The sequence below is a fragment of the Drosophila nasuta genome, chromosome 2L (genome assembly GCF_023558535.2).
Source record: "Drosophila nasuta strain 15112-1781.00 chromosome 2L, ASM2355853v1, whole genome shotgun sequence".
Lineage (NCBI taxonomy): Eukaryota > Metazoa > Arthropoda > Insecta > Diptera > Drosophilidae > Drosophila > Drosophila nasuta.
The window spans coordinates 20,847,417-20,864,468 of NC_083455.1; the positions used below are offsets into that span (position 1 = coordinate 20,847,417).

At 44.3% G+C, this 17,052-nt stretch overlaps 1 protein-coding gene across 1 annotated transcript; it reads left to right on the forward strand.

The window, feature by feature from the left end:
* On the forward strand, positions 1 to 16,643 carry LOC132787020 (protein bark beetle). The gene is given in 13 exon segments (XM_060793860.1): positions 1 to 112; positions 3,915 to 4,604; positions 6,788 to 6,966; positions 7,027 to 13,274; positions 13,358 to 13,569; positions 13,628 to 13,983; positions 14,040 to 14,165; positions 14,316 to 14,339; positions 14,410 to 14,507; positions 14,563 to 14,933; positions 15,003 to 15,038; positions 15,040 to 15,228; positions 15,331 to 16,643. Coding segments are annotated over 12 exon segments (9,492 nt in total). The 5' UTR covers positions 1 to 112; positions 3,915 to 4,022; the 3' UTR covers positions 16,402 to 16,643.
* Positions 16,644 to 17,052: the final 409 nt, after the last annotated feature.

Here is a 17,052-nt window from a genome sequence, read left to right on the forward strand (position 1 = left end):
GCGGCCGAACAGACGTGTGTGCGCATAAAGCCAAAACATTTTGATCTCAACGGTGCTTTTTTTTTGCTGTTCGCTCTTCTTCTTCCACGCTCTCCGTTGTGTGTGTGTGTGTGTAAGTGTGATCGCTATTGACCGCGCCTCAAAAAGCCCCAAATGAAAAGCGTTGTTTGAATCGCAAAAAATGCGTAAATAATGCCAACAATGTTAACAGAAAGTGCAACAAGTGCGGCAAGTGTTGAAAATTTTGAATAAAGTGCAAAAAAAAGGGTTGGAAAGCAAAAGAGAAAAAAAAATGCTGCGCCAACGATGAAAAGTTTAAAAGTGAGGTTGTGTTAGTGTGTGTGTGTGTGAGTGCTGGCCAACACAAGACGAAGTATTACCAAACACACCAATACCAATACCAATGGCAATAGTGTTACCAATACCAATACCAAAACTCTCTGGCCACACAAAGAAACAAGCGGAGAGACGTTGAAGCTGCGACTGTGGCTTGGAAAAACATAAATTCTCTTGTGTTTGGTGCTTTAATTAGAACATTATGGAACTTTACGAGTGAAGTTGTTAGTTGAAGAAGTAGTAGAAAAACCGTTAAAAGCAGGCTCATTAGTGCGAATTGTATATTTGTAGCATAGCATGGCGGAGATAGAGCAGCAGCGCGTAAAGATGCAAGTGGCTTTTGGCCAAATCCGTTCCCAATTGGAATTCTCTTTTCGTTGCACGCTTTCATGCTCGTCTAATTGCCACACAGCAACAGCAACAACTATAACTATAACTTGTGGCCAATAAACTTGCCAACTGCATGCGTGCAGCGAGCCGCAACAGCGGCAGCGCAGTCAGCGTCAACTGCGACTGCGACTGCGACTGCGTCTGCAATTGCTCCCCTCCCACTTCCACATTTACTTCCGTTCACTTAGCATAGCATTACATTACTCACTTCCACTGTTTGAACTGATGACGCGTTGCCAACCATTTTGTTGTAGTTCTCGCTGTTGTTGTTGTTGTTGTTGCTGATGGGAAGGTGAAAGGAAGTGAAGACATTATCAATCAGGCATGTCAAGCCAAAGACAAGTGCACTTTGAGGGCTTACAACGATAAAGGTGTAAAGGAAATATGCGATAAGCAATTGCTAAGCGACAACAACAGAGAGCGAGAGTGAGAGAGAAAGAGAGAGGGCACAAGCGAAAGCGTGGGAGTGAGCGAGAGCGAGAGCCAATAGTTACCTGTATTAGATTAGAGTGAAACACATTGTGATTAGTCACTGAAAGTGGAATGCAAATCGCGTGCTCATCCAACGAGTTGAAATCGAGACAAAAGACGCCGGTTAGATGAGTTCTACGATGACTAATACTATTACAAATACACACATAGGTCACTTAAGGCTAATGACTAATTTATTATAAGCTCTACAAGGCATAAAGCACTCTCCAAGTGATAAAAAAAACGATTGTCCGTTAAAATATATAATTGAAAATGGAATTAAAACGTTCTTTGTTAAAATACGAAAGTAAAATGATAAATGATACAAAGATGTTCATGATCTACATCATAGCAGAAAAATATAACAAATTAATGCTTTCAAAGCGAGTGAAGAAAGAAAGTCAAGTTAGTGAAAGGCACGTAGAATCGTTATGAGAACAACATGAAAGCAATTCAATAAATATGCTTAAAAAACTAAAGCTCTATTAGTTTATTTTGAGGTTGTTGAACTCGTCTAAGCAAAATGTTTCTTGGCCAAATTTGAAGAAATTTAGACTGTCTGTGAAACCTATATTTTACACAGTTATTTACTGTGCTACTCGTAACCTTAATTATCTTATCAAGTTAAGGAAATGCCATCAACATCTAATACTCGGCTATTATCTTACCAACTTGATTGGCGACTATCAGAAATTATCGCATTTTCTTTAAAAATAAATAAAGTTAGTTGCAAACAGTTGCGTTACATAGCTTATCAGTTATATTTTACTATATGAAGCATTCATCGAATAGAGTCTTATTAGCCACTTATCAAAGCTGGTTGCATTTCTGGGCAAAAGCAAAAGCAAAAGCTAAATGCCAAACAAAGTTAATAAACCCATAAAAGGCCCACAATCAACTTTTGAGTGCACTTTAGTATGCAACAGCGACAACAGTCACAGCAACAATAACCGCTGTCGTTGCAACTTGGATAGCTTGCAGCTGAGTCACAGATGCATCGATATAAAGAAAAACGCACAAGGCCCCAAGACGAGTCAATGTGCACTGAGAGAAAGTTTAGATAGTTTCATAGTTGACATTACATAATTTTAAAAGAAAAAAGTGTAAAGAAACCATTTTAAAACAAATTAAATAATTAAAAAGTTCACAGATTTTATTTTTTCTACAATATAAATTAAAAATTAACTATTCTTTTATATTCTTAAATTAATTTTGAATTTTGGATAATGTTTGTTTTATACATATTTCAATATTAAATTTTCCAAGTTCAATTTAAGCTTTTAAAATTGTTTTCGTTATAAATTCCTAAAGTTTTAAATTCTCACAAAAATTATTCAATTTTGAAATTATATTTAAAATTCTTTCCATCACAACACCGTCTAAAATTTGTGTGATTTATGATCATTGATATAAGGTTTTTCTCTCAGTCCATTTGCCGCACCCGCAGCTTTAAGAACCGACAAGAACAGCACCGAGAAAAGCTGCTTTGCATACGCCATAAATAAAACCCCGACTTTGGCTCCAAGCCAACGGCTCAGAGTGAAGAAAAACTCTGGGGCCCGTCTTGGAAATGCTTTCTTTCTATCTTCTTCTTTCCGTTTACACACTCTACGCACACGTAACCCACAGCAAAAGAGTAGAAAAAGCCAACAAAAACAACAATAACAAAATACCTTTAGCGGTGCGTGCGACGCTATCAGAGACGCTATCTCGCTCACGCACGCCACGCTCTCTCTTAGGCTTGCTCTCTCGCGCTCACGCTATGAATGAAATGCCTACACATTTACAGTTACGTGGAGACAACTACAACTACAACTACAACAACAACGATAGCGACAGCGACAGCTCCCCAACTGCTTAACATGTTGTATCAAGCTTTTCCCTACACATTCGTTGTGGTTGTTGTTGTTGTTGTTGTTGCTGTTGCTCCACAGCAATCGTCATAATACATAATGCAAGCAACCCGCTCAGTCGCTGCTAACGGTTCTTTGCGTACGGACGTGTTTTTTCGTGTATGTTTAAATTATTTTTCGTCTTTCGTTATTTTTTGGGGGGGAAACACGACCCAGTGTAAAGTTGGGTGTATGCATGCATGAGAGTGTATTGGTATTTGTGTGTTTTGGTTTTGAAACGTTGTCAAGTTCTTTGTCTACATGAGGGTGTGTGTGTGTGATTGTGTGTGTTGTGTGTTGGCTTTTAGGGCCAGTTTGTGGCGGCTTATCAGAGATTGGTAACAATGCTAGAAACTTGTGGCTTTGCAACAATTCGAAATCAGTATAAACTATTGTGAAGTGTGTGAGAAAAACAAAAGTGTTAATTGTATAGTTGAAAACAAAGTGGAAATCTGTGAAAACGCTGTGAAAAAGAAGTGAAAAAGCACATAAAAACAAAAGTAACAATATGCTAGAGTAAAATAAAATTTTGTAAATTATTTTCAAACAAATTTCATTACAAGTGATTTGTAAAAGTTACAAAACATACGAAGTGTTCGAAATATAGTGATATACAATAATATAATTATACACAAAAGTGATATTTAAAACATAAATTTCAATTACAAAGCGAAAATGAAATAATAACTAAACTTAAATTAAAATAATACATTAAAAGCCATATTAAAATTTGATTTAAAACTGTTTAACCTAATTAAATTTCGTTTAAAATAATTCATAAATGATCCTTTAAAATAATTGTATTTTTCTTGTGTCTTAAAACAGCCTTAACTGCCATGAAAGTGTGAAAAGCAATGCATAATAGTTTTAAATAGAATCGAAAATCTAGATTGATTAATTCGTCGATAAAAAGTGAATGAAAACAATGCACAAATGACGCTGCAACGACATAAAACGAACTTTCTTCCACAAAGACAAAGTAAACAAAATAATACTAGCTACGATGAGAACAGCAACAAGAACCACAACAATAACCACAACAACAACAATTGCCCACCCCGAACCCCCAAATGGGCCAACAAATGCACAATACTCCTCCTCATCCTCCTGTTGTCGTCGTCCTGGCAACTAGGTCGAGCACAACAACAACAACAACAACGCCGCGACACCGAGTTGGAGACCATCGAAGTACAGCAGGACAACGACAACGATATCGAATTCGCCAGTCTAGATGGCGCCACACAATTGCTGCCAGCAACGCGTCACAACGGCGACGCCACTGCGGCGCCACCGTCGACGCCATCCTTGCTGCTGACATCATCGGCCAACTCGTACACCGAACTTCAGGGTGGCGAGATACTCAGCGAGCGAACTCTCCGTCTTAGCGAGAGTCCGTACCTGGCACGCGATGACCTGGAGGTGCTTCGTGGCGCCCGTCTGACCATCGAGCCGGGCGTGACTGTTGAGTTTGCGCCCACCAAGGGCCTCAAGGTGCGCGGCGTGCTACAAGCTGTGGTAAGTGCAACAATCTTCAACACAAATTTGCCTATACACCCTGCAGTTAATGTAGAGAAATGGTGGGGTGTTTACAACTAGGACTTAATAGAAAAGTTGGTGCGCGAAAAATTACTTCATCAGCTTGCACAAGATGTTGAAATAAACAGCGAGATAAACACAGTCTGAGGAGTATATTTTTAGTAAGTCTTGTGAAATCAATGTAACCTTTATGATAAATTTATGATAAGAAATTTATCGTAAAGACTTATAACGCCTTGACCTTATGATGAAGCTTATCTGTGGATAAAAGTTGTTTACAATGCTCGATTCATTTCTTGAATTGAATACAAGTGTATCTTTTGTTATATGGAATATATATTTTGCGCATTTCTACGTATGAGTGATAAATGAAACTATGCTCGGAATCATTTATTTCAATGTTTTCCAAAAACTCAACAGTATGTAGAATATAATAAAGAATCAAAATTCTTAAATTTTATGCAAGCTTTCAAGATATTTCCCTGAAATAAACTTTGATTTATTATGAGCAAACTCATGGGTATTTGTTTTGTGCATAATGTTGCAAATAACGCCTTTCAAGCCATTGAATATTGCGAATGATTAAGCGCTGGCGGGGCACCTGTTGCTATCAGTTAACAGGTGAGTAACAGTAATGATAGATAAGCTCCAAAGTTTCGTAGCACCCCGTTGAATTCACTTGTTTTATTTATTCAGTTGACTTTTGAACTGATAAGATTGCGATTTTCAATTGTTGCCTATACTACGCTCTCTCTCTTATCTTTCGCTCTGACTGTGATAAGAACTCTTAAGTGAGTTTTCTCTCCGATTTATGAGTAGTGGTAGGTTAGGGCGTCAGCGCATGCGCTGGGTCGGTCATCCATTAATTGGGTCAGACCAAGTTCACTTCCTGAGCTCAATGAATCGTTGCACGATTCCAATGGCAATAATAACAATTACTCTATACAACGTAACAACTACCGACGACGACTTCAAAGAGTTTTTACTGCATTTACTTTGCATGTCCGCTCTGCGCTTTACATTCCTCTCCTCGTTTCCCGCGGCGTTTCCCCTCGTTTTGGTTACTTAATCAGCGGTCAGAGGGTCATTAGGGGTTAATTAGATTTAAGTGAACGACGTCGCATAATTGATGTTTCTACTGGGCAACTTAACTCGCCTTTAGGTCGACTTCAGGTCTACTTTGAGACGCAAGTTAAGCTGTCAAAAATGTGAGACTAATTTTTTGTCTATATGCAAATTCTATATGTGATTCATCCAAAATATACTTACTACGATATATACGAGTATAGTGTACTACTTGCTGACCTGTTAAAGTTCGGGTCTTCTCCGGTTTTAATTAAATAAAATTGTTTGCGCTTTTTGTCGCAATTGTCTGTGGGCGTTGCTCAACAGCATCATCGTGATCATGATCATCCCAATCGTACGCATAGGTGTTAATTAAGGCTACAAATTGAGGCAAGATCATCATCATCATCAACTGCTGATGATTCTCATTGGAAAACGAAGGCCAACTGGCGTGAAAATAATAATCATAATTGAAAAAAGTAATAATAATAGCTTAGAAGAGTGGAAAAAAAAAAGTAGAAATTAAATTTTAAGCCGCGACTTGTCATGAACACGTTGCGTGTGAGAGAGGTGAAAAACCTGGGGTGAAACCGAAAGATAATTACACAAATATTCACACCTGAAAATTGGATAGAAAATGGCACACAAAGCAAAATGTGCAATGCAATAAATACACATAGTAAGCGAGTAAAAGAGTCTTGTGTGTGGAAAAGAGTCATTCACATGGCAGATTAGAAAAAGAAAAAGAAATTGGAATTTAATTAATGAGAATACTTTCTGCCTTTTTAGAGTCTAGACGAGCTTAAATTATATGGAAATCATATTTGCCTTTCTTATGAGTTACATTAGTAAGCTAGCATAGGTGGTGAATGAAGTGTGGCTTTTTGTATCAATAAAGAGTTTTATCTTGGGTAGTTCTGAGTTATTTCCATCTTATTATGTTATTATTGTTTCTGTTATAGAGTAGATTTTTAGCTATGTATGTTGCTTTGAACTATGCTAAGCTACAATAATTCAAGGTGATATTTTTAACTGCGAATATTTAATCTTACTTACTTACTTACTTAGTCCTTAATTCACAAAATTCACTCTTTCAGGGCACACCCACAGCGCGCATTGTGCTGAGATCTCAAAGTAATGCTGCCAATGTTAAACTGGAGCTGCCCGATGAGCAGGAGAAGGGCATACGTTTAGTGGATGGACCGACGCCAGTGGAGGGCAGACTGCAGCTTTACCACAAAGGTGCCTGGCGTTCTGTGTGCTCCAATTCAAGAAAGTAAGTAGCAGATTACATTAACTATATACTTTAAACTAACCATTGATATTCCTCTTTCAGTTGGACCATGGCAGACTATGCGGTGGCCTGCAAACAGATGGGCTATCGAGGAGGACGCTTCTGGAATTGGGTGGAACGCACGCCTGGCTATTATCCTCGACTGCTCTACGAACAGCCAAAGTGTCGGGGCAGTGAGAACAGTTTAATGGACTGTAGCTGGAGTTCAAGACAAATGGGCGCTGGCTCATGTGATTATCACAATGATCTGGGCATCCAATGTCTTCCAGTGCACTCGGAAGCTCTGGGACATTGGCGTGGCATCTACTTTGACAATGCACCATCCACAAAGTCATTGGGCAGGGATAACACTGTGTATGCAGCGCAGTCCGAATCGCGGCTCAAGTATGTGGATATCATCAGCGCTGGCAATGGCGCGGGTTTCAGTGCCAAGTCAGCGCTGGAGGTGCAGGGATTGCCACCGCAAATGGAACATGTCGTCATCAGTCATTCGGCCTACACGGGTTTTAATAGCACACGACCCTGGGCAGGCTTCCAGCTGCAGAATGTCACTGTCCGCAAGAGTAACGGCATTGGCATCTTCGTGAACTCCAGCCAAGGATTGGTGCAGCTCGAGGGCTGCTCTGTGGTGGACAATGCTGCCGATGGCATCAAGTATGTGGGCCACGATCTGCGTGGCACCGAGCGTACTGATCGCGCCAGCATCTACGACTTTTGTACACTGCCCACGACGTCCGGTCAAACGTATCCCATCTCGTTGTCCTTCACCCAGAAGTATTACGCAGGCTCCAGCAAGGAGTGCAGCAAATATTTCTTTACACGACCTGGCTACCTGCTCACCCTACACTTTGAGTACTTTATGATGCAGCAGAATGACACGGGCACAGTGGAGATCTTCGATGGCGCCTCGTCTAACGATCGCCTGCTCTTCCAGTGGCAGGCGAGAAACTTCACCCGACCGCAGAGTGTGACAAGCACACGAGAGAAAATGTTTGTGCGCATACGAGCAGACGCTCGAAGGGAAATGAATGGATACTTCCGCATAACCTCTGGTGATGCTGTGGCCTATGATCTTCGTGTGGCGCAGTCCACGGTGGAGGACAATGGTGGACGTGGCGTGGCCATTGACAACATACGCTCCAAGCTGCATGTGCACGCTAGTTCGGTGTCCGGAAATGGACATGTTGCTGGTGTGCATGTGACCAGCGGTGCAGGTGATGTAAATATCACCAGCAGCAACATTAGCTTCAACAACGGCGCAGGAGTTAACATTACCTACTATGGAGGTAATAGGAATATCTCCCGCTCAGCCTTGAACTCGAATCGTGGTTATGGAATGGCGACTTGGCTAAATCATACTACTGATGTGGATCGGGTGGAGTATATACCTTTCAATCAGACCAGTGTGGTGGAGTATTCGCAGATTGGCGGTAATCTGGAGATGGGTGTCTTCCATGGCAACTACTGTCGCCCCATTTGGGTCAACATCACGGGAAATACCTTTAACGGTAGTCAACAGAACGACATCTTCGTCGAGTCGTGTTACCAGGCAACGGAGAATGGCAAGGCAAACATGCAACTGCAGCTGGGACACAATTTGTTCAAGTACAGCCAAGCGAATTCCATCTACCTGAGTCCTGCGCTTAATCTACAGGGTCGCATCGAGTACAACATGTTCAAATTTGGCGCTTATGGCTGCATCTATGTGAACAACGATTACATCTTCCAGGAATTTAACTATCTGCCGGTCAAGTTGCTAATTCAGAGCAATTACTTTATGCGCAACAGTGGACTGCATGTGGTTTCCCTTGCTCTCTCGCCTTACAGTCGTGCGGAGGTTCAGTACATTTTATTCACACGGAATTTTGTGCGTAGCAATAACATCACCGAAGCTTTTGGGCCGCTAATTGCGGGCAGCGAGGGAAACGATGGAGCGGGACGATTAAATCCCCGATCACGGGTTGCTGCCCCGGTGGTCGTGGGCTCCAGCAATGTGGACATCTTTAGGAATATTCTGCACAATCTTGATTCGGCGTATGAAATTGGTTCGCAGCTAACGGATCAGAGTCAGATCATCAATGCCACCTGCAATTGGTTGGGTCACACCGATGAGAATCGCATCTACGCGCGTCTCTTTCATCGCAATGATCGTTACAATCTGGCCAAAATACAATACATTCCTTACTTGCTGCATAGTTCCAATCCGGGTTCTACGGCCATGATCACAGTATCTACGGTGGTGCCGCGTTTCTTCCACGAGGGATCCGATGTCATTGGTGGCGAGGTCGATGGCCAGGACATGGTGCCAGCGGGGACTTATACTGTAACCAAGGATATTAATATTAGACCTGGTGGCAAGCTCATCTTACAGCCCGGCACAACGCTGCGCTTTGAACCGAGTGTCGGCATGATGGTGGCAGGAAAATTAGAAGCTAGAGGCCGACGTCCTGACGATATTCTCTTCACGCTGAAGCGGGAGACGATCATTGGAAATGACACCGAAGGTATTGACCTGGATAGCGAAACGGAGGCAATTGACATGGAAACCGAAGTCCTGCCCGTGGATACCGTGCCCAGGGTGCCGGTGCGACTTTTGGGCGGCGCAGGAGCTCACGAGGGTCGGCTTCAGGTCTATGTGAAGGGACGCTGGGGCACCGTCTGCGACTACGGCTGGAATGTTCTCAATGCCGCCTTGGTTTGTCATCAGTTGGGCTATTCCCTGAATCCTCAGGACTGGCGTTTGCTGCGCTCTCAGCTACCCAATGCTGGCACCTCGGAGGACGTGCTATTGGCCAATGTGCGTTGCACTCCCCACGATCGAGATGTGACCAAGTGTCGGGCCGAGTACGAGTTCGAGAACAGCTGCAGTCATGAAAGCGATGTGGGTCTACGTTGCTACGAAGGCGCATGGGCGGGAGTGAGATTTAGCATGTTGGCGGAACGCGCAGATCTACAATATGTGACCGTAGAAAAGGCAGGACTATTTGACTACACAACAAACTCCTTTAAGCCCGCACTGCAAATGGATCATGCACGTCACAATCTGGAGAATGTGCGTGTGGTAAACAATCTACAGGATGGCTTGGGAATTATCTATGCGGATATATATGCGGGTAAATCGGTGAACAACATTAAGAACTCGGAATTCTCGGGAAATCGTGGCAGCGGTATCAGCATGAAGCAGCTCGATTTTCGAATTTCCGGTTCGATTATCAAGGAGAATAAAGGCAGTGGCATCTCGCATGACGCAGTTATAGCATCACTGGATCAAAAGGAAATTGGCGGATGGTTCAATATGGCTAGGGATTTTAACTCCTACGATACAGACTATGATCCCTATGTGCTGCCCCATGAATTGGCAAACATTGATCTGGGCACCTTTGAGCATAAATACATACGCACCGAAGAATTGTTGGGGCAATCCATCAGCCGCAAGATTGTGGTGCAGTGTCCCGCTGGTTATGTAATTGGCATACAGCTGTTGAATCCCATACACAACCTGTCCACGGAGAGCATTAGCATCCTCAATGCACGCACCGAGAATATACGCAGCGATTTATGGCAGGTCAAGAGGGATCTTACAGTGTTCCCTGCAACGAGCAGCAGCTATGGCATCATCATCTACTACGAGAGTGGTCTACATGCATTAGGAGGAGCTGTGCTTATGTTGAGCACAGTCACAGCGCCAGTTCAGAACATTAGGAATCGGATTGTGAGTGGACCGGTACCCACTTTGACGATACGCTCAACGAAGATACAAAAGAATCTGCGAGGAATCACAGGGTATTACTACAATCGCTATATTGGCGACAATGGGGAGTACTATCTGCGCAAGGCCAACGAGTCCATCAAGCTTATCAACTCGGAACTTAGCTACAATGAGCGAGAGGCAATATTGATCAAATCACCTTTTTGGGATGTCATCTCCAGCAACATATCTGAGGTCACGCTACACATCAACAGTTCGCTGATCACACAGAACGGACATGGCATAAGACAAATGTCTAAGGATCTGCGCTCCTCAAACAATCTCTTCCATTACGTGATCCAAGATACCACCGTGGAGCAGAACACACATGGTGGCTTCCAGGTGGCATTGCCTTATGTCTGGCAATACAACGAGAACTTTACGCACTCGATTTACTTTGGCAACAGTACTTGGCAGCGCAATCGCGATTTTCATATCGGCGTCTTTGGCCACTATGCGGTCTTTAACATCACATCAAATGTGTTCCGCGAGAACAATTGCCCGGGTGCGCTGATCGCACTCGACGGCATGGAGAAGCGTCTGCGTTTTGACAACAATCGCTTCGAAGGCAACAGCGCCAAATTTGTGCTGTTGTTCAAGGCGGACAGTCTGAGTGAGATCATTGGCCAAGTGCCTGCGAGCATTGAGTACAATTCCTTCAAGGGCAACAACATTGTGAGCATGATGGCCGACTATAGACACTATATGCGAGCAGCGCGACGCATTCGGAAACAACATCAGCTGCCTAGTGCTGTCATTCGTCTGGATGGTGTGCAAACCGTGCGTTTGTATCGCAATCTCATTGCGGACAATGAGATGGATTATAATCTGGTTGCGGGCGTAAGATCAGCGCGTTTAAACAATTATTTCCAAGCGACGGAGAATTGGTGGGGCTCAAAGGATGTGGCGTACATTGAGTCAAAGATCTTTGACTTTGACAATTGGAACGATCATGCGGATGTTATCTATCAGCCCTTCCTCATCGAAGACAGCTACGATGCAAGCGTTTCGGTGGTAACTCCACCCAACGAGGACGTTTCCCTATCGAGCTATCATGGCGGTCGTGTCTATCGCGATCTCACGCTTCCGAAGCAGGCAACACCTTACTACATAGCCTCGGATATCACAGTGATGCCTGGCACAACGCTGACTATACAGCATGGCGTTACTCTCGAATTTGAGCCTAATGTGGGCATCTTGGTGCTGGGCACACTGATGGCCATAGGCTACAAGGAGTCGCCAATTGTGATGCGACCCTTTAGGAATGCGAGCAGGGAATCGTTGATTGCTGCGCCGCCTCGCAAGCGTCGTGCTTTGGAGGACATGAGTGCGGCATTAACGGACTTCGATTCCATCAGACTCTGCACAAGTGCGAGCAACTGTACCGGAGAGGCGGATGGCGTGTATGGACTGAATGAGGGCTTCCTGGAGTACTTCAATCACACGACACTGCAGTGGGTGCCCATTTGCGATGGTCGGTTCACCGAACGCAATGCCCAGGTCGTTTGCCGTGAGTTGGGCTTTGATCCGCTCAATGTCTACTACGGTCACGATAGGCGCATTGAGTTCCACACGAACTCCTTGACACGCATCTGGTCGTGGGTGCAACCGCTCGAGTGTCGTGGCGATGAGGAACGCATGGAGGATTGTGCCGAGCGTTTGAATGGTCAGCTCTATGGGCATCGTCACGAATGCCGTTGGGACGATGTCTATGTGTTTGTCAGCTGCAATAGCATTGCCGACGACGAGGTCTATTGGGGCGGCATTCGCTTTTCCAACTCCAAGTTCGAGGAGCTGCAATACGAGCATCGTTTACACAACTCGCGCTCGCATGGTAATCAGCCACAGCGCGAAAGCCAGCTGGAGTTTGTGCAGATCGAAAATGCAGGCATACTTCATAATCACAAGGCGGCAGCCATTCAGGCCATACACAAGAATCCCTCCATCAGTTCGGTTACCATCAAGAACTCGGCCAATCACGGCATCAATCTGATTGCGCCAAGTGGTAAATTGAACCTCAATCATTTGAACATCAATAAAACCCTGGGAACGGGCATCAGCATTGTGTCGCTGAGCGGCGAGGGACGCGACAGTGATGAGTCCAGCTTTACACCGCTCAAAAAACTTGATTTGCCCTACAAACTGTTCTCGCTGATCGACATCTGTGATCCGCAGAAGGTGCTGAGCATCGAGGAACGTATGCTAGTCTACTATAAGTACGACAACAATCCCGTCAATTGTGTGAAGATCTTTACCTCCGCGTTTCGTGCCAAGCCCATTGGTTTCCGTCTGCTGCAGTCGAATCTTTTTAATCACTCCAAGCTTTATGGACGCACCGATTTCATCAAGCTCTACGACGGCGATATCTACAATGTGACAGCCACGTATCTGGGCAAAGTGGAGTCTGATACGGACAATCAACGTTCCTTTTTCAAGACCAAGGGTCCAACTTTGAGCCTGCAACTTGTTGCTAGTGGCGCCCCAGAGACACACGGCTTCATTGCAGAGATTGTCACTGTGCCCATTTCGACGCTGGGACAATGTGAGTATAGTAAATAAAGTCTATATTAAGTATATAAACAATTTTATTAAACCTATTTTTATTATCTTGACTCTCATTTATAGATCGCGATGCTCTGCACAATATCACAGATACTCACATCGCGGGAGCAGTGAAGGGCGCTGTTAGCTATGCATCTGCGGGAGAGGTGACTCCAACTTTGACCCTCATCGGGAACCGCATAGAACGCAACTGTAAACAGCTCTACGGCAATTTCTCCACCTGCGCCTCAGCCCTCAACTTGGATGTGCAGAACATGAATTCATTGTACTTTATGGTATGTATCCAAAACGAAGTCTCCCTCAATATTCTAACCTACTTTTTCTTATTCCTAGAACAATCTACTGCTGGAGAACCAAGGTGGATTACGTATACGCGCTGATTCTCGTGGATCGGCGACTTCGCTGCGTGGATTCGTACATCACAATCTCTTCATGCGCAATCGCAATCGTCCAGCGCTGTTTGTGGAGGGTCGTCAGTCATCGCCTTACCAGGAAGTGGAGCTCTATCGCAACTACTTTGCACAGAATAATGCTGGCTATGCTGAGGTCATTCGCCTATGCCAGGTGGTGTCCAACTTTAGTTACAACTATGTGCACAGCAACATTGGAGGTCGAATCATGGAGGTGTCTGGTTTCGAGAAGGTTCGCCTGCAGATCTACCAGACCACAGCGCACAATGGATTCTATCGGTAAGTTACGAATTGGATATTAATTTGGAAGTATTTTTCAACCCTTTGATATGCAGCAATGTGGCCACCAACTGGATGTCCCGGGCAACGATTGTTGCAGGCACTGCGGGTCAACAATATGTCGATAACATATTCGAGAACTACGAAAACGATTACGAACTACTAACTGTCAATAATTCCATGTAAGTAGTGGCTTAATTCAATTAGAAAGACTGATCTTTGTTTCCCTGAGTTTTGCTCTATTAATGTAAAACTCTTTTCTCTATGATTTTTCCTCTTGTTCTCTCCCTCTCTATCCACACTTTGTTCTTGCTCTCTTCTTCGACACGTAGTATGAGTTTTGACTATGAAAACAGGTAAGCTACTGGACTTTAATATAACTAAACAATGTTTTAAATAACGCTTCTATTTTTTTATTCAACTCAGGACCTTTGAGACTTGGAGCTCCAAGATTGATGCACGTCACAATTACTGGAGCTACAATAATACTATTTCAGTGCAATCCCGCATTAGGGACAAATATGGTAAGTAGAACTTCTAAACATTTAATTAAAATTTAACATTTTTGTTACTTTTCAGACGATCCCATGCTTCTCGAGGTGCTCGCTGTGCCCTTCCAGATGAACAACGAGACCATTTTGGATGGCAAATGTCCCCCGGGTTGGGCTCTGGTGCAGGACACCTGTTTCACCTACGTGGGTGCGCCGATGACCTTCCATGAGGCGCGTGATTTCTGCCGCTCGGAGAACTCAACAATGCCCTTCATACGCACTGATAGCACTACACTGTGGAAGTATCTGCAGAGTCAGATGCGGCATCTGAAGTATCCGGAGAAGGTCTGGATACAGGATTACAACCACATTGAACGCTGCACAAGCTTCGTGTTTGGCGAGATCGAGGTGGAGGATTGCGCCAGGGAGCGTGGCTTTATCTGCGAAATGGACCCAAGAGTAAGTCGAAATAACATTATATATATTTTATTGCGTTACTAATAAATGTCCTCTCTCTCTTTCTAACAGGTCATCATTGATCCGCTTTCGTGGCGTGCAGACATTTTTTGCCATCAGTATTATCTCCGCCTTTGTGCTCGCTATCATTTTGCTAATTCTGGTGGCCTTCTGCTGGTTTGCCAAGTCCAAGCATCGTCATGTGCAGCGACTGCAGCGACGCAACAGCATTCGTCAGAGTCTGCGCAGCTTGAATAGCATCGATCCCCAAGGATCGCTTCGCCGTCGTCCCAATTATGTATGATTTGACTTTTGTTTTTTCACCGATTTTGAGTTACCTTTAGTTGAATTTGTTTTCCTTTTACCTTTTCTTTTTGGCTTACCATTTCGGTTACATTAGAACATGTCCAGCAACGGCACGCTGTCCAAGAGCCAAGACTACAAACAGATGGTGGCCAATGGCTCCATTGATTCCATGGACAAGAGTGTGCTTACTTCGGAGGCGGGCAGCTACGAGGGTTATGAGCAGAAGCCGCATTACAACGAGTATGTCAATCAGAATGCGCTACGCCCAGCTGGCCAGGAACAACATCATCATCAGCAGCAGCCACACAAGGTGGCCACCATCTCCAAGGGCAGTGCTCATCGAGCTCGCGCGGCTGCAGCTGCCGCTGCCTTGGAGCCCGATGCCTTTGAGCTGAGCTATCGCAATGAGGGCTTCAGGGATAACTCAACGTATGGCGGCAACACACGTGCCAACTCCATTAGCACCAGCGTGGCTGAAGACACGCCCATCATACATCACACAGACGCCGACGCCGAGGAGATTGGCTCGGATTACTATGGAAATGCCAGTACTTTGCCACTGCGCACAGATGCCGGTGGAAGCAGCAGTGCTGTTGGAGGCGCCACAGGCGGTGGACGACGTGGCCAGCCGGGGTTGGCTTTCCTCAGCGAGCTGAAACAGAATCTGCCCGAATATCAGCGCAGCTCTCATAGCAGTTTCATGCCACAGCGCAGCAGCGGCGAATCGTTGCCCTTTGACCAGAAGCTCGATCAATTCAACTTCTCCACGGAGTCATCGCTCTATCGTCCAGCGCCCGCAGTGCCGCCGCAAGCGACGCCGGCGGATATGCGTCGACCGGACTCGTATTACACGGCCGTGAGAAGCAGTAAGGCGCCCACATCACATTATCGCGCACCCAGACCGCTGGCTCAGCCGCCGGCAGCGCCCACCGCGCATACGTCACGCCCAAAGACTGTTTATCAAACGGCCTCCTCACAGGAGGCTTCGCCTACAACGCCAACGCTGCCAACATCATCGCCTCTGGCCACTGCCAATCCGTATCATCGCTCCAAGTCGGAGGCACTGCTGGAGACGGATTTTGATAGCGAGGCCGGCGACGGCGGCTTGGTGCCACTGCATGCCAATGGACGCAGTCACAGCCAGCCGCTAGAGACGGCCATGTAATCCCTTCATTCGCTACGTAGATTTTAGTTAATGCATTAAGATGAGAGATTATGAGAGACGAACACACCCCACGTTGTTTTATGTAGTAGAAAACTTAAAGCATTCCATCCATTAGTTGTAAACATTTAACATTAACCATCAACACATGCGAACGCAAAACAAACGAATTAGTATTAAATATATAATTGTTGTATATAATTGATTTAACATAAACAATAAATAAGTCAATGCCAATATTCAAATACTGCGCGTTAATTATTCAACAGTGTTGGAAAACAATCAGCATTTGGCAGGGCTACCATTTTATTTTTAAGCGTGTGGCAACATTACAATACTATAAGATAGTAGACCTGCTTAGCATTTTTTAAATAACGTTGGAAACGCGCTTTATGCAGAGTAAAATTAATAAATTAAATTAATGAATTAAATTAATTTTTTTTGGCATCTGTTATCGATAAGCCCAATGCAACTCTGCCAGTAGAGTGAGCCAGAATATACTTTTAGTATTTTTCGTGGGACTTCTGTATTTCAGCTTTTGGTCACACATGAACCGGTAAATATTTTTACCGCGCCGCGCCCAAATTTTTTTTCCCCAAAAAGTAAAACAAAAGTTATTAAAAAGAAGTACTTTCATTTGTCATTTAATGTAAT